The sequence below is a fragment of the Crocodylus siamensis genome, chromosome 6 (genome assembly GCF_052110815.1).
Source record: "Crocodylus siamensis isolate JL-2025a chromosome 6, ASM5211081v1, whole genome shotgun sequence".
Taxonomy (NCBI): Eukaryota; Metazoa; Chordata; order Crocodylia; family Crocodylidae; genus Crocodylus; species Crocodylus siamensis.
In genome coordinates this window covers 16,369,212-16,392,037 of record NC_143400.1, presented here as the reverse complement: position 1 = coordinate 16,392,037, position 22,826 = coordinate 16,369,212, and the positions used below count along the sequence as shown (strand labels likewise).

The 22,826-nt window shown below is 52.7% G+C and overlaps 2 protein-coding genes and 1 pseudogene across 2 annotated transcripts; all 3 read left to right on the top strand.

The window, feature by feature from the left end:
* Positions 1–6,046: 6,046 nt before the first annotated feature.
* Positions 6,047–6,188, top strand: LOC149861281 (U2 spliceosomal RNA; annotated as a pseudogene).
* A 3,567-nt stretch (positions 6,189–9,755) lies between these two features.
* On the top strand, positions 9,756–10,700 carry LOC149861280 (olfactory receptor 1K1-like). The gene has a single exon (XM_090053734.1). It carries the CDS (start codon positions 9,756–9,758, stop codon positions 10,698–10,700), a length of 945 nt encoding a protein of 314 aa, XP_089909860.1.
* A 9,159-nt stretch (positions 10,701–19,859) lies between these two features.
* On the top strand, positions 19,860–20,804 carry LOC149861279 (olfactory receptor 1f45-like). Its single transcript, XM_090053733.1, has one exon. It carries the CDS (start codon positions 19,860–19,862, stop codon positions 20,802–20,804), a length of 945 nt encoding a protein of 314 aa, XP_089909859.1.
* Positions 20,805–22,826: the final 2,022 nt, after the last annotated feature.

Genomic DNA, 22,826 nt, shown 5'->3' with positions numbered 1-22,826 from the left:
GGGGCCACAGGGGCAGGGTGTCACAGGGACAGGACAGACAAAGAGGGTAGAGAAAATGGAAACTGTGGAAAAATCAGGAGAGAGGGTGTGTGTACAGAGACAGACAGTTAGACAGACACACTCACCCACCATCCTGGTGCCTGCAAGGTAGAGGCAGCCCGGCTCTGCAGTCTCTCGTACTTCTCTGGGGTCCGTGCTGTGCTAGAGGATAGAAATGGGCTCAGGGGAAGCTTCCGGGGAGGAGAAGAGATCCCTGGAGCATGGCCAGGTGCCAGCGTCACATCACCCTCTTCCTCCGCCCACCAGCCCTCGGCAGGGAGGTGCTGGCAAGGTGCATGGCAGAGCTGCATGGGGAGGGCTTACCCGGTGCCACTGTGCAGTCCTGTATGGGCAAGGCCACTGAGGAACAGCTGCACCCACATGCCCACATGCAAGCGGCCCTGGGGCCGCACAGCTGGACACCTGTTCCTGGGCACCGTGTCTGGCGTGCATGGATGCCTGTCAACACTGAGTAGGGACACACACTAGTGAGCACAGCATGAACACAGACCCCTTGTGATCATGTAGCAGCCCTAGAGGGCTGTTAGAGGTTGATGACAGAACAGGGAGCAATGGGCTTCAGTTGCAGATAGGGAAGTTGAGGTATTTAAATATTAGAGAGTAGGAGGGTCGTAAAGCACTGGAACAGGCTACCCAGAGAGGCTGTGGACTCTCCTTCCTTGGAGATGTTTAAGACCTGAGTAGACATAGCTTTGGCTGGGATGAGGTAGTCAGGGAGGGTCCTGCTTTGAGCAACCCTACTCTGAAGTCTAATTTGTTTTTGTTTTGATCTTAAACTGAACACTATGGTGCTGGCTCCTAGCTTATTAGTAAAGCCTCCAGGTTCTCTTTAACTGCAGAATAATGTGTTCAAAGTGTGATGATGCACCACCCCACCTGCACCCCGGTCTTCAAAATCCTAGCTCAGCCCATGGAAAAGACATTGGAGCGGTGTTTTAAAAGAGGTGCGTGGTCTGAGCAAAATAAGCCATTCCACTACCAGAAACAGGATGGTCTGCCAGGAAGGGCTGAAGTGTCCCCCGCCTGAGTGGCCCATATTGCAGCCCAGGACTTGCAGGATAGGGACAGCAAAATACTTTAGAGTTAAGAGATTTATTGTGTTCCACTGTTCTGTGTTGGCTGCCTGTGTGCAGCTCTTTACCAGAGGTAGAATAAAGGTTCCTGGAAGACTTCAACATTGGATTAGTGAGGATGAAGCTGAACCAATTAACCTTGCACTTACTGTGGGTTAAGAGCAAACACGTGGACATTCACAACACATTGGTTGCTCTATGGTTAGCCCTGGTCTCCTTTTGCTCAATATTTTCAGATCAGGCACCCACGGGGGTAGAGAGAACACCAGAAAGGACTGCAGGGCTAGACCAAGTCTTGGCTGGGACAATCTAGATGGTACTGGTCCTGCTTTGAGCAGGGGGTTGGAGCAGATTTGACCTCCTGAGGTCCCTTCCAACCCTCATTTTCTAGGATTCGATGAATTTATATTCATGAAGGAATTCATAGGGTCCCAGATTTCATAGACTGCTAGAAAATGAGGGTTGGAAGGGCCCTCAGGAGGTCACATCTAGTCCATCCCCTGCTCAAAGCAGGACCAACTCCAAATATCTCATCCCAGCCAAGGCTTTGTCTCCTTGGTCTTAAAACCCACCAAGGACGAAGACTCCACAACCTCTCTGGGTAACCTTTTCCAGTGCTTTACTACCCTCCTAGTGAGAAAGCTTTTCCTAATGTCTAACTTCAAGCTCCCTGTCTGCAACTGGAGCCCACTGCTCCTTGTTCTGTCATCTGCCACCACTGGGAACTGCCCAGCTCCATCCTCTCTGGAGCCCCCTTTGCAGATACTGGCTGTACTAATCTGTGTGTATAAATCACACCTTTGCTAAGCATGTATGTCCTTTTCTCGCCATTATGTTGTTCCTGAAGCATGTAATATGTGAACCTGAGTTATCACAGGGCATGGGATCTGGGGGAGGTATTTAAACAAGCTGGAAATTAGGAAGTTGGTGGCACTGTGTGTGGTCAGAGCAGCTGGACAGCATGTCTTTGCTTGCTAAGTGACTATTAATTTTGGTCATGCACCTGGCACTTAGCATTGTCAGGAACCCACCCCAAAAGCAGGAATGACTCAGGGGGTTCATAGTATATCATGCAGAGGGATTCGCCCTCTTCATCCAGTCCCCTGCTTCTGGATCTGCTACCATCTGTACGTATGCAGGTTTGCAGTTGTACAACATAGCCTAATCAAAATGATGTGTCTAGACTGAATGATAAGGGGTGATCCTCTCAAGTCAGTACCTCTTTGCTTGTCTGACTATCTATTCTTCTTATTTTATTATGCCATTAATTGTTTTAACGTGTGGCCGAGTTGCAATCTAAGACATAGTTTCATAGACATTAGGGCTGGAAGGGACCTCGGAAGAACATCGAGTCCAGCCCCTGCCTCAGAGGCAGGAAGTCAGCAGGGGCCATAGGATCCCAGCAAAATAAACATTAAAATTTCTCTTGAAGGCATTTAAAGTAGGTGCTTGAATGACCTCTGGCGGCAGTGTATTCCAGACCTTGGGGGCTTGGACAGTAAAGGAATTCTTCCTTATGTCCAGCCTTAAACGGTCTTGGAGGAGTTTATGACCATTCAACCTCGTCATCCCTTGGGGCGCTCTGGTGAACAGGCATTTCTCCAGACCCTGGTGAACACCCCTGATAAACATATAGGCAGCTACCAGATCACCCCTGAGCCTGCACTTTTTCAGGCTGAAGAGTCCCATAGCTCTCAGCCTCTCATCATAGGTCTGCTCTCCTGACCTCTGATTATGTGCATGGCTCTTCTCTGGACATGAATGATTAACCAGTTAATAACACCCCAGCTGACCCCAGCTAACTTTCTGGCCCTGGGGCAGGGGGCTGGACTCAATGATCTTCCAAGGTCGCTTCCAGCCCTAAAGTCTATGAGATCTACAAAATTTATAAAATAAATGTAACTTGGGGCATAGAGTCAGCAGGAAGGCTGGTTTCTAAAAGCATTGAGAGATCTCCTGGAGGGACTGTGTTATAGTCAGACACGAGAGTGAGAATCTTTATTAGTTTTATGTCTGGGCTCTGTCTCCAAACCCGGTGGTCACTTTTCCTCATCCAGCCCTTTCCTCCTGTGTAAGGAATCCTTCTGCTGCTTTGTTGCCTTGCTGATTGCTGTGGTACAGCGCGACCTCATGGCAGCTGCTGTTCCAGATGTGCCGACCTGTGGAGAAAGGGGCCTATCATTCTGAAGCCCCCCAGAGCTGGCAAAGATTCCCCTGTGGTAGCTGTGGTGGCTGGTGTGAAGGCAGGGGGAGCTGAGGCTGGCAGGGACAAGGACTCATCCCAGAAACGGACTGTAACCTGTTCCTCCAGACAAGCAGTGGAGCACTGGGGGGAAACTTCGGGTTGTGGAAGCCCTCAGACAGCCAAGTTGGTGATGTGCAGCCAGGGGCAGGTCCAGGATCTCCCCAAAGGGTGTAGGGTCACCGACCCCCATGGCAGTGGTGGCTGCACCCCCTGCTCTCAATGTCCTCTGCCCCCACCACTGCCAGCAAGTGAAAATCCCACCACCCTTCACCTTCCTGCACAGAGGCCCCTTCCCCTCCTCTTCCATCTTCCCCACAACTCCCCACCCTCCTGCTGCTGCTGCTTTCTCCACCACTCGGGGCTGGGGAAGCTCCGGAGTCAGCCGGGCTGAGCAGGGACTGGGCTCAGCTGAGGAGGGGACAGCGGTGACAGTGAGGCGGGAGAGTTGTTCCTCCCACCCTTCCAGGAGCTGGCTTGGGGAAGGGGAAGTGCCATCCGTCCCTGCTGCCCTTGTCCCTGTCCCCAGCTGAGCCCAGGCACTACACAGCAGCAGGCAGGAACAGCTCTGGAGCCTCCCTGCCCCCAGGCAAGAGGAGGTGTGGGAGAGAAGAGGCAGAGAGGGGGCTGCCTTGGAGCAGAAAGGGGAAGGGAGTGCGGATTTTCACCTGCTTTAGGGACTTTAAGGAGTTCCCAGAGGTTGCCGTGGTACAGAGTCAACCAAAATGGGGGAGCAGCCACCCCACTGCCCCCCATCTGCATGTTCCCAAAGCCATTGTATCCTGGTCATGTATGAACGAGTGTGTGTCCTGCAGACAGGCAGCAGCAGACTGACCAAGATAGGAACCTCCCATGGCTTTCCCCCAAAGAGCTGAGCAGTGATTGCGAGGGCCTGGGTTCTGGGCCTCTCTGATGTCCTTGCCCAGGGCTGGAACCGCAACTCCATGGGTCACACACTAGCCAGCCCCTACTCCTGTGCTGCACTGGAAGCTGGGACAGCCCAGAGATGGAGGTGTGAGAGAAATATGTGGGGTCAGGTGGAAGGGAGGAAGGCTGCGGTGTGTGGCTCAGTCAGGTGAGATCTGTGTTAAGACCTAGAATCATAGGATCATAGAAGATGAGGGTTGGAAGAGACCTCAGGAGGTCACAAATAGTCCAACCCCCTGCTGAAAGCAGGACTGGCCCCAATTCCATCATCCCAGCCGAGGCTTTGTCTACCTGGGTCTTAAAAGCCCCCAAGGATGGAGACTCCACCACCTCTCTGGGGAACCTGTTCCAGTGTTTGACTACCGTCTGAGTGAGAATGGTTTTTCCTAATATCTAACCTCAACTTCCCTGTCCGCAACCGGAGCCCATTGCTGCTTTTTCTGTCATCTGCCTCCAGCAGACACCTAGGGCTGCTGCATGTTCACAAGGGGCCTGTGCACATGCTGTGGTCACTACCATGTGTTCCTAGTCAGTGATAACAAGCATCCATTCACGCCAGACGAGGTGCCCAGGAACATGCGTCCAGCTGTGTGGCCCCAGGGCTGGCTGCATGTGAGCACTGGCTGAGGCCTCTGAGTGTAGTTATTCTTCATGCCCTACACCAGATGTGGCTGTACCATGGCACTAGGTAAGCCTTCCCCATGCAGCTCTGTCATGCACCTTGCCAGCACCTCCCTGCTGAGGGCTGGTGGGTGGTGAAAGGGGGTGACGTAATGTTGGCACCGGGCCATGTTCCAGGGACCTCTCCTCTTCCCCGGGAGCTTCCCCTGAGCCCTTTTCTATCCTCCAGCACAGCGTGGACCTCAGAGAAGTAGGAGAAGCTGCAGAGCTGGGCTCCCTCTACATTGTGGGCACCAGGACAGTGGGTGAGTGCATCTCTGTCTGTCTCTCCTGATTTTTCAAGAGTTTTCCCTTTCCCTACCTTCTTTGTCTGTCCTGTCCCTGTGACACACACAGCCCCTGTGTGCCCCGCATCCTGACTCCCTGTCCCCTCTGCATTTCAGTGTAGTGGCCCACTCCCTACCAGTGACCCACTGCTCCCTCCCCACCTGAGCTGGGTCCCTGCCCGCTGTGGTGCATCTCTGTCTGGAGAGGGGTTGCAGCCCTTGGAGCTGTGTGTTCAGGGTACTGATTGAAAGGGGTAAGGGTAGAGGCAGTGGCACAAATCAGGGTAGGGGTCAGATGGGAAAGAGCACAGACATCACCCCATCTACCTCTAGGAGGTCAGTGGGAACCGAGGAAGGGAGCACATTACTCTGTGGACACCTTCCTGAGTCCACCTGCCTGCCCTAGGTCATCCTGGCTATGATCTTCCCCTCCCAGAGTTGGGATAGATCCCAGGCATCCTGGCTTCCTGCCTGCTCTGATCCACCAGCCCCTGCTCCCTTCCAGAGCTGGGATGGATCCCAGAATGCACCATGTCACCTGGTCTCAGACACCATAGACTTGTCCCCTGTTCCCCCTTGCATGGCGCATGATGGCTTCTGTCCACTGGCCAGAGCTTTGTGTAATGCAGCCAGGGAGGGTCTGAAGCTCTTAAATAGATTCCCGCCCATCCCTCCTGGTCCTTCTCCTTACTGTGGCAAGCTGCTTCTCCGCAGCCTTGTTGAGGGAAACAAATCAGTGCTGTGTTTTTTCCAACAGTGACCTCTAGCAGCGTGACCACGTAGGCGAGCTCCCCAGGGTAATTGTCTCTGATATGTCCTCCCTAAGAGGTCTATATTGAGCAGATTCTTTTTGGTATTGGGTGGTGGAACCGGAGCGTGCTCCATCCACTCCATGCATTGACCTGGTATTGCAGTGCTTCCAGGACCGGTGCAAAAAAACAGAAAAAAAAAAAAGAAAAAAAAAAGACCTCTAGCAGTTGGGCTTTTCCTGACCATCCCCAGCACCCTTTTATGGCCAGCATCCTCTTCATAAAATCGGAGAATCAGAGAAAATGAGGGTGGGAAGGGACCTCAGGAGGTCCCATCTAGTGGGTCACATCCAACCCCCTGCTCAAAGCAGGATCAGACCTCATCATCCCACCCAGTGCTTTTTTGAAACAGACTTTTAAAACCTCCAAGGATAGAGACTCCACAACCTATCTGGGTAGCCTGTTCCAGTGCTTCACCACCATCCTAGGGAGAAAGATTTTCCTACTATCCGACCTAAACCTCCCTTGCTGCTGCTGGAGCCCATTGCTCCTTGTCCTGTCATCTGTCACCACAGAACAATCCAGACTAAATAAGCCCAGTTCCCTCAGCCTCTTCTCACAAATCATATCCCCCAGCCCCCAAACCATTTTTGTTACCATCTGCTGCGTTCTCTCTGATGTGTCCACATCCTTTCTGTAGTGGGGGCCCAAAACTGGACACAGGACTCCACATGTGGCCTCCCCAGAGCTGTACAGAGGGGAAGAATCACTTCCCTGGACTTGCTGGCAACTCTCCTACCAGTGCAGCCCAGGATGCCTTTAGCTTTCTTGGCAACAAGGGCACACTGCTGGCTCAAATTCAGATTATTGTCCACTGTAACCCCCAAGTCCTTCTCTGCAGAGCTGCTGCCCAACCCGTCAGCCTCCAGCCTGTCCATGGGCTTGTTCTGTCTTAAGTGCAGGACTTTGCACTTGCATTTGTTGAACCTCATGAGATTCCTTTTGGCCCAATCCTCCAATCCTCCAATGTGTCGAGGCCTCTCTGAATCCTAGCCCTACCTGCCAGCGTATCTACTACTCCCCACAGCTTGCTGTCATCTTCAAATTTGCTAAGAGTGCACTTCATCTCATATTCCAGATCATGGATGAAGATATTGAATCAAACCCTGAGGCACTCCAACTTGATACTAGGTGCCAACTAGACATCAAGCCATTGACTACTATCCTCTGAGAACAATGCCAGTTTTCTATGTACCTTAAATTCAATTAATCCAACCCAGACTTCCCTAGTTTGCCTGTGGGAATGTTGTGGGAGACGGTAACCAAAGCTTTCCTAAAATTAAACTATATCATGTCCACTGTTCTCCCCGCATCCACAGAGCCAGTCATCTCATCATAGAAGACATTAAGGTTGGTCAGGCGTAGCGTGCTCGTGGTGAATCCATGCTGACTGTTTCTGACTCTTCCCAGGGAATGGGCTTAGATGCTCTCCTCACTAGACCTCCTTCCCCTCCTAAACCTGGGGTAGAACCAGCCCCCTTGCTCCCAGACCCCCTACTTGAACCTACCACTGCCCTGGCAGGGCTGGGAAAGCACTGGGGGGGTGTGGGCTCCCAGCCCTCCTTGCTGTCACCCATCGGACCCACCTCACCTCCCATGAACCATGGAAGAACCCAGGCATCCCGGCTGCCAGCCCCGCTTCCTCTCAGCCACTGGCTGCTGCTCCCCACCCAAAGCTGGGGGAAAACCTAAGTGGGACAGAGCCAAGACCGGGGCTCTGGCCTCAGATCCCCCTCCAGTCCCATGCTCCTGAATCCTCCTTTCCATGCTCTGTAAACATTGAGCTTTTGAGCCACACCTTGTCCCTCCCTTCCAGGGGGTGACGGATGTAGCCATGGCACTGATATCACAGAAGGTGAATTCAAGCTGCTATCTTCTGGCTCCTGTAGCAGTTTATGAGCAGCAGAACAGCCACATCTCTGACCCGGTGCCATCCAGGGTCAGAATGAGGATGATTTCCCACCCTTGTGCTGTTGGGATCTTGTGGAGATAGCAGGTAGATCAGAAGAGTGGCTGTGTGCTGACAAAGGCAACTCCTACTCCTGCTTTAATGTAGCTAATGGGAGCTGCTGCCCATACCCTGCTTCATGGCACTTCCACCCTCCTCCCCACCACACAATTACCTTTCAAGGGTGCAGCTTTTCAATGTGGGTGTCCCTGAGGCTGCAGATGGACCAGCACCCCCTTACCCCTTCTTTTATGCCCAGGCTTAGCAATCAATGGATGGTGTTTGAACCTGGGATCTCATTGAGAGACCCACAATAACCCCTGGGTCCCAGGCAAGGCATTTTCCAGATACCAGGGATAGGGGCCCAAGAGGATTTACTTAGAGATGCCAGGTCCAGCCTGTGTCTATCAGGACACCTTCAGGGGGGTACTGCGAAGAGGTGTTGGTATTGGAGATGGGTCAGGCAGCTGATTATATGTGCTTGGATGTGGGGAGAAGAGACATGTGAGCAACCAACCATGGGCCAGGACACAGACTTTGCTACAGCTTCTCCATGACATCTTGAAAACACCCCCTGTTTCCTCCTGGGGGTGTGGGAGAAGCTGTGGACAGTTGCCACCTTTCCCTGCTTCTGGAGGGGAAAAGGAGCTGCCCTTCTGGAGGGCAAATTAGGTGTTCTGCACGGCTGGTCCCTCTGACTGCCCCTGGAGGGACCACGGTCTCAGCCCTGTACCCCAGTGCAAACCCCTTTCCTCACTGCTGTTCGCTCATTCAGATTCGGTTCCCTCAGACCCTCCTGCACTTCCTCACCCACTTCCCTGAGATCTGAGGCTGCAAATTCCCAGCCGGGAGCTCCTGGCCATTGCAGACGCATTGGAGGATGGTGCTGGAGAAACATCCACACTCAGCAGGAAGGTTCTGCAGCGTGGAGAATGTGCCAGGCCCACAGGCGATGTTCTACATCCTGCATTCCTCTCCTTGACTAAACCTGCACCTCTCTTTTCTTCTGGGGTGTCTGTCTTCAGCTCCGACCAGGCAGGTGTTGTTCTGCCACCTTCTCCCAGCTTTAAGAGCCTTCTGCTCCCAGAAATCTCTCCCCACAGCTGGGTCTCCTGCCTTGACTGCTGTAACTTGGAAGCCACTACACAATAGCCCTGCTCTGCTAGTGAAAAATGTCTCATCTGTATCAATTCCCTGCTTGTTCCTAAGTTGGCCCTGGGCTCCAGACATTTCCTCCCTCTCTGCTAGGCTTCTGGAGAGCACTCTTATTGCCCTTTTTCATCCTTCATGGTGATCAGCTGAAGAGTTGAATCCTGAGGTAGGAAAGGACCTCATGAGCCTGTATAGGAGAAGCCCTGCTCTAGGCAGGTTCACCCCAGCCAAACTACCCCAGTCCAGTGTTTGTCCAACCTGCTCTTAAACATGTGGGAGGGGGGAGCCTCTACACCCACTGCTGGGAGCCTGTTCCGACTCTTAACTGCCTCAGAGGGAGCGAGGTTTCCCTTATGTCCAAAGTCAATTCTGCTTGTTGCAATTTCGGATCATAACTGCTTGCCCCGTCCTCCCCTGCAGCTATGGAGAATCATTGCTCACCACCTCTTGGGACCCCGCTTCTGGTATTGGAAGACTCTGATTAAATCTCTTCTCCAGACTAAATAATCCCAGTTCTTCTAACCTCCCCTCCTCATCCAGGTCTTCCCAGTTTTCTAATCCTTTTTGTTTCCTGCTCTTTGTCTTCTTTGCAGCACCATGCAGCAGGCAAATGCTTCCAGCCTCCCCAGCTTCATACTGCTGGGCTTCTCCTCCCACCCAGAGCTGCGACGCCTCCTCTTCCCCCTCTTCCTCACCATGTACATGATGACACTGCTGGGAAACTCCCTCATGGTCCTGCTGGCCCGCACTGACCCCCGCCTGCGCTGCGCCCCCATGTACATTCTCCTGGGTCACCTCTCCATCGTGGACATGGCCTTCTCCTCCACCACGGTACCCCGGGCTCTGCTGGACCTGCTCTGGGGTAATGGGGCCGTGTCCTACATGGGCTGCCTGGCCCAGACCTACTTCCTTGTGGCGTTCGGCATCACGGACAGCTTCCTCCTGGCCTGCATGGCCTTCGACCGCTACGTGGCTGTGTGCCGCCCACTGCGCTATGCTGCCATCATGGGCCCGTGGCGTTGCCTTGGGCTGGTGGCTGGCTCATGGGCCATGTCCCACCTCCACTCACTGCTCCACGTGGGACTGCTGGCCCGGCTCTCTTTCTGTGCCTCACGAGAGATCCCGCACTACTTCTGTGATATCCAGCCTTTGCTGCGCCTGTCCTGCTCCTCCACCCGTGTCAATGAGCTGGTGGTCTTCACCGAGGGCTCCCTGGTCATTATGGGGCCCTTCTTCATCATCCTGGGCTCCTACATATTCATCCTCACTGCTGTGATCCAGCTGCCCTCGGCCCAGGGCCGTCGCAAGGCCATGTCCACCTGTGGTTCCCACCTGGCTGCAGTGGCTCTGTTCTATGGCACCGTCATCGCTGTCTACATCCGCCCAGCGTCCAGCTACTCAGCTGAGCAGGGTCTGGGAGTGACGGTGCTGTACACAGCGCTAACTCCCATGCTGAATCCGCTCATCTACAGTCTCCGCAACCAGGAGGTGGCAGGGGCCCTACGCCGGGCTCTAGACAAAGTGCATGCTTCAGGCTGGTGAGGGGATGCCTGCCATCCTGGGCTGCAAGGTGGTCCCTTCCCCACACCAGAGATGCTCCCAGACTGAGATGCTCCTCTCTGCCACTCTCCTGTGGGGAGTGCCAGGGGCCAGGGTTTGTACCTTGAGCTGGTGCATGGCCATGCCCATGGAATCTGAGGTCAGTGGGGTAAGGGAGATTCTTTTTTCCCAAGACTTCTCTGCTTCCTAACAGGACAAATCCTGGAGTGACCTGTTGGGAAGACAGACAGGGGTGGATCTGGAGGGGTGCACTGGAGCACTTGCACCTCTCTGTGATTCCTGCCCCACCCAGGGCTTAAAAGCTACTGCCCAGAGCAGTACCAGTGTTTCTGTTCAGGCAGTGCTGAGGGAATCTCTTGACTTCATCGCTTAGTAGAATCACCTGACTCCTTCCAAACTTTTCATTACACAGGTGTTAATGACCTTCCCTCCTTTTTAATGCTCTTTACTGTGTCCATAGCCCCCATCTCACAGCCCGGCAGACTTTTCTAACTCTGACCACACGCATGAACTCTGGTGTGGAAACCTTAACTCAGGGGTGGAAATACCTTTCAGAGAAGTATTTGTTGGCACTGGATTTATGACCCGGACACCTTGTTCTGGGCAGACCCAAACCATCAGGCTGACCGTGATATCTCCGTGATATCTCCATTCAATAATAGGTGAATTTTATTGATACACAGTGATAGTACATAAGAATAATGTAGGCAAGGCAAGCAATATAACATCCCCGGTGTTATATCTACCAGTCTTAGAACTGTCACAGAGGAAGGGTACGTCTGGCTAGTATGCAAACTTCACCCTGAGGTTCTTTCTTGAATGTCAGATGTCAGCAGCCTGGAGGCCGAGGGCTGAGGCCCACCCTTTCCCGGTGGGGTGGATGACACAGGCTGGTGGTGTGCCCTCTGTCCATGGTGGTCCTGGGTTCTCCCTTCTGAAACCCTTTACTGCTCTGAAATCCCTCTTTTTGTATGCTTTTTCTCCTCTGATGACTCTTCATTCCCAGGCACCGTTGATTGGTTTCCCTGTGGTCATCACACTGTCCACATTCTGTCCTGTCTGCATATACCTCAAATCCATCAAATGCACACATCTTATTTTTGTTATTTGCCTGGAAATCCCAACGGATCTGCAGTTGGGCACTTGACCTGACACCAGTGTTGCAGAGTCTCTTATCTCTGCTTGGGTATACTGTTCACGTTATGGAGCAGTGTGGTACATGTCTTCAGTTTCCCAGCCTGTGTGTCTCCTGATGCCAGACACAGTGGGTATTGAAGGAAATGTTTTCACCAACAGGCTTTTAGAAACAAATTAACCCTTGCTGTTCCCCTGGACCATTGTTTTACTGCATATCTACTTTAACAACAAGCCACTTCCCAAAACCAAATCTCTATATATCATTTTATAGCTGTCAGTATTGGATGCACTGTTCAGATGCTCAATGGGTCTCAGTTGTGCTTTATGGCTCTGCCAGAGACAGGTACATTTAATTCTAATGACCACAGGGTTAATGAGAGAAAATCTTTTGATTATATTTGTGCCTGGTATGTTGTGGTATTATATGTAACATATGATACAGCAAACAAATGCTCATGCCAATAAAGTTTTTTTTTCTTCCACCTTAAATTGCATACTACAGCGCTAGACTCCATGCTCAGTATTAAAGTTTTTCCTTTTAACAGGAGAAAAACATGTTGTGTTTTTATGTGATGATGCACCACACCACCTGCACCACCCTTTTCCAAACCCTAGATGCACCCATGAAGATAGATCAGAACCAGCCCCTCTCACCTGTGCTGAAATGCTTCCACCACAACCCTGCTGGAAGGGCCAGAGATGACCCCAGAGAGCCCAGCTGGATAGGTGCCAGCCCAGTCCCCTCTCTTGCACTTCTGGGCAATGTGGATAACAACCTACTATGCTCCTACCCTAACCCAACTCCCACCAGCTCCCAATCCCCCATCTGACCCTTCGCCCCTGGGCTCCCAGCCCTCAAAAGTCTATTACCCTTCTGAATCCTCTACTGAATCAGGACATGATGCCCATCTACACTTCACAGGGGAATAGTTCCACCCTCAGGTCTACTGTGGGGGTCTCTATCTCAGGGGGTCTTTGTATGAAGGCTGGGGGCAGAATCCTGCTGCATTGCGTGCACCCAGGCACCATGGCCTCAGCATGGACTTTTCTTAGCCCTTACTCACAGGTTTGGATTCCCCCCCACATGCGGGGGCAGGGGGAAGAAGGAGCCCTCTATAACTACTGAGCAGGTGTATCACATCCTAAGTGTACATCTGAGAGTTAGCTGAGTTATTGGGACTCACCAGAGAAACAGGAGACCCGGTTCTTGGCTCCTCTGTTGCTCAGAGGGAGATGGAATTGCATCAACTGCTTCCCAGCAAAGGGCCCAAACCACTGAGCCAGAGGTGATGCAGCCCTCTCTGGACCATGAGTTGCTCCCTCTTGCATGTAATAATCATGGGAGGACATGCATGGAGGGCAATGCCAGGGGAAGTGTCTGCCTCACAGAAAGCAAAGGGTCCGAGCTGGAATCGGGGCCCCTTTCCTGCCACACCAGCAGCTACCACCCTGAGTCACACACCTGCTTCCCTGTTCTCTTCCCCAGGTCCCAACAGATCTCCCTCTCTGGGGAACAGATATGGGTGGGTGGGGAAGCTTCAAGAAGAAGGGGGCTTGAGAAGGCCTGAGCTGTGGCCTGGTCAGAGACACAAGTTAAAGCCCTTCTGGGCAAAGTGGACCTAGAACCCAAGTTCTTTGTCTTCCCAGGGGAGTTTCCTAACTAGGGGGAAGGCAAAGGCTCTCCCCTGCCCCTGCTTCTCCATTAATGAGTCTCACTTGCAATGGACATGGGTTTGAAACCTGGTCTCCTACTGCCTGGAAAACAGGGGCTTTGCAGGAAAAGAGAAGTTGTTTAGATGATGGATTTTCCTTGGATGGTTTGGACAGGGCTGATCCTGCCTCAGGCAGGGGGTTGGATTGGATATGATCTCTGAAGGTCCCTTCCAGTCCCACTGCTCTCCAGTTTCCACAAATTCTATGATACATAAAAGCTCTATAAAATCATGAGAGGTGAGGCTCAGGTGAACACGGATCTGTTGTTCACCAAGGCCCTGAATATTAGAACTAGGGAACACCTGCTGAAATTAGTTGGTGACAAGTTTAAAAATAACAAGAGAAAATTCTTTTCTGGGAAACTTATGGAACTCATTGTCACAGGACGTAGTAGAGGTTGAGAGCAGAACTAGGGTCAGCAAGGTACTGGATAAACTCATGGTTGATCAAAATATTAATGGAGATTGAACTGTTAGATGGTTGGGGATGTTCAACTGTCCAGAACATTGGAGATGTTTCCTCTAACCCAATAATGATGGATACCAGGGAAGACACTGACTAGGAGATAGATCAGTCAAGAGAGATGTGATTCGATGCCCTCCCTCTGTAGCAGCTACCCCTGCCACTTTCAGGCACAGGATACTGGGCGAGACTGACCATTGGTCTGACCCAGTCTGGCCCTGCTGATGTTCTTATTGGAATAATTCCCACCTATCCCAATCTCCTCAGCAAAACCCTGATCTGTCCATGGAAACAGCCAGGCTAATATGAAATCCTAGTGTTTGAAAATCCCAGGCAGACTTTGTGGCCTGCAGACATGAGCTGGGAGCAAAGGGTGGCCCAAGGCTGGCTCCATGGGGATGGTAGCTCCCTAGTATCCTCTATGTTGGAATGTCCCACAGATCCAGCAATCTCCAGACAGCTGGACCCTGAGGCTCTGGTACAGACAGGAGGAGTGTGGCTCTGCTCCAAGCCTCTCAGGAGTCCAAGGGCCCCTCCAGCTCATGACTGGGAAGCTGCACTCCCTGGGCACAGGGCAAGGCCACGCAGGGGACATTGTGTAGCTCAGGATTGTCAATAACAACTTGTGTCACTGTCTGAGACCATTGCTAATGAGCCCCAGGGGGAGGAGATGTCCCCAGGTGATGCTGGAGCGGGACTGAAGCTAAGTAGGCCTAGAAGGGAGCCCAGGAGCCAGGCACCTCAATAACATGCTAAGGAAAAATATCTCTCAATGCTTTCTCAGCCCATCCTTCCTGCTGACTCTACAGCCTGTGGCACAAGTTACACTTAGGGAGTGATTAACTGGTTCATCATGTCTTAAGTTTTAACCCAGCCACATGTTAAAGCAATTAATGACATCATAAAATAAGGAATAAGCCATAAAGCTATTCCACAAAAAATCTGTGATAGCTTTGTGGCTGGTTCCTTTGATGCCATTAATTGAACGTATGGCCAGGTTCTCCGTGACAGCCGGAAGCCCAGATCAGGCCATGGGGATGCCAGCCACTGGAGCCTGCTACTTGCTGGTGAAGCAACATGTGATAAGATCTGGTGCATGATCCCACCATCACACTGTGTTAGGCCAGTAGGGGGCGCTTCTGTGCTGAGGCACCCACCTCACTGCACCTGACCAAAACCAAGCTTCAGATGCCTCCCCAGGGGTGCCAACTTCTGGCCAATCCCCTTCCTGGAACACACCTGCAAGCATGGGGTAACTGCTGCCACCACCCAGGGTCTGGTCTTTGTCTGGGCTCTGGGCACCCCTGGGGTACACAGGCCTTGTAGACCTTGAGGGTGCTTAACCCACCATGAGATTCTGGGGAGCTTCCTTTAGCCTGAAGCATTCACAGTAGCCTCCCTTAGTCAGCTGAGCAAAGGGTGGCTAAAAGGCGCACCGAATCCCTCTCAAGCAGATTCAGCAAGGCTTGGTATAATGGACAGCTTTTTTGCTTGGAGAGGGTAGGCACGGGGAGGGGGTACAAGTCAGAGAAGTATCAAAAGAAAATCCCAGAGCAAACAGAAGCGGCTTGGTAGCCTTTTGATATATTTCTAGATTACTTCATTCTACATTACTAGCTAAAATTCAAGTACGTTACTCACAACTATCATCCAGAAGCTGACTGAGCTTCCTCTGGAGGCAGGCACATCCCTTGGACCCAATCATAAACCAGTATCCTCAAACCACAGCTGATGCTGGTTGGTCAGTTCAAAAAACATCAGCACCCTCAGGTGAGAATTTAGGGTTACACAGGACAGAGGATGACCCCCCCCCTCGGGAATTTACAACCCTATCACCTATAAGACCAGGTTCCTCCAGCAGCCAGAGATTGGAACCAGAGTGTGGGGCGGGGCAGGAGCCTTGGGGTTGTAGCCCTACATCAGTGACACAGGAAGGCAGAGAGGTTGATTCATCCACACCATGGGTGACTGGTGCCTCTTGAGTCAGTGGGGAACATGCCCCCCCCCACCCATCAGCTGAACAGGGAACATGGCCTGACAGGGGGTGCACCGGTGCTCTCAGGGTGTGCATGTGCACCCCTGTGCACCCCCTATGTGTCACACACCTCCTGCCATGAACATGTGACACGGCAGAGAATGCCATTGTGAGGCTCACACAGCAGATCCCACCGTGCTTTAACTGCACGTCTGGAGAGGCCCCACTAGCTTTGACAGATGGTGACTAGGAATCATCTCAAGGCACAGGAAAATCCAAAGTCCACTTCAACTCAAGAGGAACCTCCAAAATGCCTTCCCCGCACCTTTGTCTCTGTACTATCTGTTCTCCGGACAACCAGAGTCCTCCTTTCTGCCTGGGGACTCTGGGACTCCCCCAAGTCAATGCCCATCTCCCTCAAACGTCCTTTTTATTGTGAAGCTCACCTGTCTCTGTAGAGGCAGATCCTCATCCACAGTATTGTGGGTGCCCTTCCCAACACTGGTTGCCTCCCTCTGTCTATAGCCCTTTGTGCCAAGAGCCTGGGGAGAATGCAGTCAATTTAATTAGAAATGCAACTGGCCACGACACCTAAAAGCTTCCCCTTCTTCCTGTTCACTAGTTTGTCATGCTGGAGATCTTCATGAGAGGCAAAGAGCTTCTGTCTCAAGACAATTGCCCCTTGTCATCTGGTCTGGCTACATCTTTTTGAGTAAGCAATGTTGAACAATTGCAAAGCTACATACATTCAGACGGTGGCAGATCTAGAAGCAGAGGAGTGGGTGAAGAGGATGAATCCCTCTGCATGATATACTATGAACCCCCAAGTCATTCCTGCTTTTGGGATGGGTTTCTGGCAGAGCTCAGTGCCAGGTAGATGACCAAAATAATAGCCACTTAGCTAGCAAAGACGTGCAGGCGAGCTGCTCTGACCACAGACAGTGCCATCAACTTCCCAATTTCCAGTTTGTTTAAATACCTCCCCCAGATAACTCGGGTGCACACATTACACGCTTCTCGAACAACATGGTGGTGAGAAAAGGACATACATGTTTAGCAAAAGAGTGACAGATACACACGTGCTGGCCTCTCAATGCCAGAGAGCTGCAGAAGGGGGTTCCAGAGAGGACGGAGCTGGACTGCTCCCAGTGGTGACAGATGATGGACAAGCAGCAATGGGCTCCAGTTGCAGACAGGGAAGCAAAGGTTAGATATTAGGAAAAACTTTGTCATTGGGAGAGTGGTAAAGCACTGGAACAGATTAGCCAGAGAGGTTGTGCAATTTCCATCCTTGGCGGGGTTTAAGACCCAGGCAGACAAAGCCTTGGCTGAGATAAGATAGTTGGGGCTGGCACTACTTTGAGTAGGGGGTTGGAGTAGATGTGACCTCCCAGAGACACCACATGCCCCTGGAGGCTGAGGGGCATGGCGAACTCCCGCAGGTGGCAGTAGTGCTGTCGCACACGGGAGCGTGGCGGAGGCAAGTGGGGAGCTGCCTCAAGCAGCCGCAGCGCTGTCGGCAACACGGAGGCATGATGAGCACTGACGAGTGGTTGGCGACCACCGGCTGCAGCGGCGGTGGCCAGCAGCGATTGAAGACTGCCTGCAGACACCACTGGCGGTGTCAGCGGCTAGGAGGAGGGTGGCAAGCAGCAATCACTAGCAGGCACCACCAACTCAGCAGTGCCTTTTCACAGTGGGTGCACTGCCACGCTCAGGGGGTGCACATGCAGCCACATACACCCCCTACACGTAGCGAATGTGACCTCCTGAGGGCCCTTCCAACCCTCATTTTCTAGCAGTCTATGAAATCTGGGACCCTATGAATTCCTTCATGAATATAAATTCATCGAATCCTAGAAAATGAGGGTTGGAAGGGACCTCACGAGATCAAATCTGCTCCAACCCCCTGCTCAAAGCAGGACCAGTACCATCTAGATTGTCCCAGCCAAGACTTGGTCTAGCCCTGCAGTCCTTTCTGGTGTTCTCTCTACCCCCGTGGGTGCCTGATCTGAAAATATTGAGCAAAAGGAGACCAGGGCTAACCATAGAGCAACCAATGTGTTGTGAATGTCCATGTGTTTGCTCTTAACCCACAGTAAGTGCAAGGTTAATTGGTTCAGCTTCATCCTCACTAATCCAATGTTGAAGTCTTCCAGGAACCTTTATTCTACCTCTGGTAAAGAGCTGCACACAGGCAGCCAACACAGAACAGCGGAACACAATAAATCTCTTAACTCTAAAGTATTTTGTCCCTATCCTGCAAGTCCTGGGCTGCAATATGGGCCACTCAGGCGGGGGACACTTCAGCCCTTCCTGGCAGACCATCCTGTTTCTGGTAGTGGAATGGCTTATTTTGCTCAGACCACGCACCTCTTTTAAAACACCGCTCCAATGTCTTTTCCATGGGCTGAGCTAGGATTTTGAAGACCGGGGTGCAGGTGGGGTGGTGCATCATCACACTTTGAACACATTATTCTGCAGTTAAAGAGAACCTGGAGGCTTTACTAATAAGCTAGGAGCCAGCACCATAGTGTTCAGTTTAAGATCAAAACAAAAACAAATTAGACTTCATAGTAGGGTTGCTCAAAGCAGGACCCTCCCTGACTACCTCATCCCAGCCAAAGCTATGTCTACTCAGGTCTTAAACATCTCCAAGGAAGGAGAGTCCACAGCCTCTCTGGGTAGCCTGTTCCAGTGCTTTACGACCCTCCTACTCTCTAATATTTAAATACCTCAACTTCCCTATCTGCAACTGAAGCCCATTGCTCCCTGTTCTGTCATCAACCTCTAACAGCCCTCTAGGGCTGCTACATGATCACAAGGAATCTGTGTACATGCTGTGCTCACTAGTGTGTCCCTAGTCAGCAATGACAGGCATCCATGCATGCCATACAAGTGCCCAGGAACAGGTGTCCAGCTGTGGGCACGGACTGAGGCCTCTGGGTGCAGCTGTTCCTCAGTGGCCTCGCCCAGATAGGACTGCACGGTGGCACCGGGTAAGCCCTCCCCATGCAGCTCTGCCATGCACCTTGCCAGCACCTCCCTGCCAAGGGCTGGTGGGCGGAGGAAGGGGTGACATCACATTGGCGCCAGGCCATGCTCCAGGGAACTCTCCTCCTCCCTGGGAGCTTCCCTGAAGCCTACTTCTTCCCTCCAGCACAGTGCAAATCCCCCAAGTAATAAGAGAGGCTGGAGAGCCAGGTTGCCTCTATCTTGTGAGCACCAGGACAGTGGGTGAGTGCATCTGTCTGTCTTTCTGTCTCCATACACACACCCTCTCTCCTGATTTTTCCAGGGTCCCTTTTTCCTGCCCACTTTGTCTACCCTGTTACTGTCACACACAGCCCCTGTGCTCCCCCACCTGACTCCCTCTCCCCTCTGCATTTCAGTGCAGTGACCCACTCCCTATTAGTGACCCAGTGCTGCCTCCCAACATGAGCTGTGTCCCTGCTGGTTGAGGTGCATCTCCCTCTGGAGAGGGGTTGCAACTCTGGGAGCCGGGGGTTCAAGGTGCTGATCTAAGGGGATAGGGATATGGGTAGGGGTAGGGGTTGTGGTAGGGTTCAGGAGTGAAAAAGCACTGACCTCCTCCCGTCCAGCTCTAGGAGGCCAGTGGGGACTGGGAAAGGGAGCACATTACTCTGTGGACACCTTGCTGAGGCCATCTGCCTGCCCTTGGTCATCCTGGCTCTGATTTTCCCCTCCCAGAGCTGGGATAGAGCCCAGGCATCCTGGCTTCTTCCCTGCTCTGATCCCTAGCAGAGCCAGGTCTTCCTGTTTCCCCTCCTCAGCCAGGTGTCCCCAGATTCTGAACTGTTTTGTTTTCTGCTCCTTGTCTTTCCTGCAGCCCCATGGAAGGGGCAAATGCTTCCAGCCTCCCCGGCTTCATACTGCTGGGCTTCTCCTCTCACCCAGAGCTGCGGCACCTCCTCTTCCCCCTCTTCCTCACCATGTACACGCTGACCCTGCTGGGAAACTCCCTCATGGTCCTGCTGGCCCGCACTGACCCCCGCCTGCGCTGCGCCCCCATGTACATCTTCCTGGGTCACCTCTCCATTGTGGACGTGGCCTTCTCCTCCACCACGGTACCCCGGGCTCTGCTGGACCTGCTCTGGGGCAATGGGGCTGTGTCCTACGTGGGCTGCCTGGCCCAGACCTACTTCTTTGTGGCATTTGGCATCACTGACAGCTTCCTCCTGGCCTGCATGGCCTTCGACCGCTACGTGGCTGTGTGCCGCCCACTGCGCTATGCTAGTGTCATGGGCCCCAGATGTTGCCTTGGGCTGGTGGCTGGTTCGTGGGCCGTGTCCCACCTCCACTCCCTGCTCCATGTGGGACTGCTGGCCCGGCTCTCCTTCTGCGCCTCACGAGAGATCCCACACTACTTCTGTGATGTCCAGCCCTTGCTGCGCCTGTCCTGCTCCTCCACCCGTGTCAATGAGCTGGTGGCCTTCACTGAGAGCTCCGTGATTGTCATGGGGCCATTCGTCTTCATCCTGGGATCCTACATCTTCATCCTCATTGCTGTGCTCCAGCTACCCTCAGATGAGGGCCGTCGCAAGGCCATGTCCACCTGTGGTTCCCACCTGGCTGTGGTGGCCCTTTTCTATGGTACAGTCATTGCTGTCTACATCCGCCCAGCGTCCAGCTACTCGGCTGATCAGGGCCGGGTGGTGACGGTGGTGTATACAGCGCTCACCCCCATGCTTAATCCCCTCATCTACAGTCTCCGCAACCAGGAAGTGGCAGGGGCCCTGCACCGGGCATTAGATAAGCTGCAGGCCCCAGGCAGGTGACGGGGTGTCTCCGTCCTGGGCTGCAAGATGGTCCCATGCCTGCACCAGAGACACCCTGGGGCTGAGATGCCCATCTCTGCCACTCTCCTAAGCTGTGGGACCTGCGTGGGCAGTGCCAGGGGCCAGACTTTCCACCCTGAGCTGGGAGTATTGCAATGCCCAGAAAACTCAAGGAGAGGGGTGGGCTGGGGCAGGGAAATCTCTTTCCGAAGACTTCTCTGCTTCCTAACAGGACAAGGCTGGAGTGACCTGTCAGCAAGACGGACGGGGTGGATCCAGGGGAGTGCACTGGAGCACTCCTACTTGCACCCGCTGTGGTTCCTGCTCCACCTTGAGTGTAAAACAAACTGCCCGGAGCAGCACCAGTGTTTGTGTTCAGGCAGCACTGAGGGAGTCTGTTGACTTAACAGCTCACTAGAATCTACCTGGTTCCTTCCAAACTTTTCACTCGACAGGTGTTAATGACCCTCCCTCCTTTTTAATGCTGTTTTATGGGTCCATTGACCACACTACCCTTTCTTCTGCCATTCTGCTGCCTGTTGGCTGCTCCTGGCAATGTAGCCCCCATCTCACAGCCGGGCAGACTGTTTGGTATGGAAACCATAACTGTGGTGAACATTAACTCCGGGTGGAAATACCTTTCAGAGAAGCAATGGATGCACTGTCCAGATGCTCAGGGAGGTTCGATTGTGCTTTGTGGAGCTATCCGAGAGAGTTACATTTAATTCTAATGAGCATAGGGCTAATGAAATAACATTTTTTATTATATTTGTGCCTAGTATGTTATATTTTTATACGTAACATATGTTACAGCAAACAAATGCTCATGCTAATGAAGTATTTTATTTGCTTCTGTCCTAAACTGCATACTACAGCTCTAAACTCCATGCTTAGTATTAAAGCTTCTAGTTTCTTTTTAACTGGAGAAAAGGTGTTGTGTTTTCATGTGATGATGCACCACACCATCTGCACCCCCTTTTCCAAACCCTAGATCTGCCCATGAAGACAGATCAGTGCCAGCCCCACTCACCAGGGACAGAACCCAGACACCTGGGCTCCCAGCCCCCAAAATTACCTTTCTCCTGAATCCTCAACTAGATCAGGACCCCCTTTCTTGGGATAGCTCTCACAAGGCTTCACGGGTGCCTGCTACAACCAGGCTGACACACATTGATTGGTTTCTCAGAGGAACCTCCTGGAGATTTGGACCATAAGCCAGATCCTGCCTGGATTGGGCCCCATTGCCCCCACCTGAGCCAACCAGCCAGTGCCTGGACTGAGCCCAGATCTGGTGTCCCCTGAAAAGGAAAGGTGTCCCAGATCTGGTGTCCTTGCATTATGGCAGATCAGGACTGTGGCTTGTACTCACACCACATCAGGCCCAGATTGGCTCCAGCACCCAGTGGAATGAAAAGGAGTTGAATCTCTTGGGATCATAGCAAGGCAGGGCAGTTGATCCAGGTCCATCCATCCTGACCCAGAATGCAGACTAGGACACCCATGCCTAGGGGCTAATGCCTAGAGAGGTTCAACTGTGGACATGATGCCCATCTGCACCCCACCTCAGCTCCAGCCTCAGGGCTCCATTTCACGGGTCTTTGTGTGAAGGCTGGGGGCAGAATCCCACTGCAATGCATGCTCCCAGGCAGCATGGGCCCAGCATGGCCCTTTCCTAGCTCTTGCTCATGGGTTTGGATCCCCACCATGTGCAGGAGGGAATCAGGAGCCCCCTGTGGCTACTGAGAGGGTACATCACACTCTAGGTGCGCATCTGAGTGCATGTCCACCCAGATGCCAGGCTACTGCCCAAGGGCTGAGGGATTAGGGACTCACCAGAGAAACAGGAGACCTGGTTTTGAGCCCCTCCATGGCTCAGAGGAGGCTTGAATTGTATCACCTTCTTCCCAACAAACAGCCCAAACCACCGAACCAGAAGTGATGCAGCCTGCTCCGGACCATGAGTTGCTTACTTTTGCATGTAATAATCGTGGGAGGCCATGGGCAGAGGGTAACATGATGGGA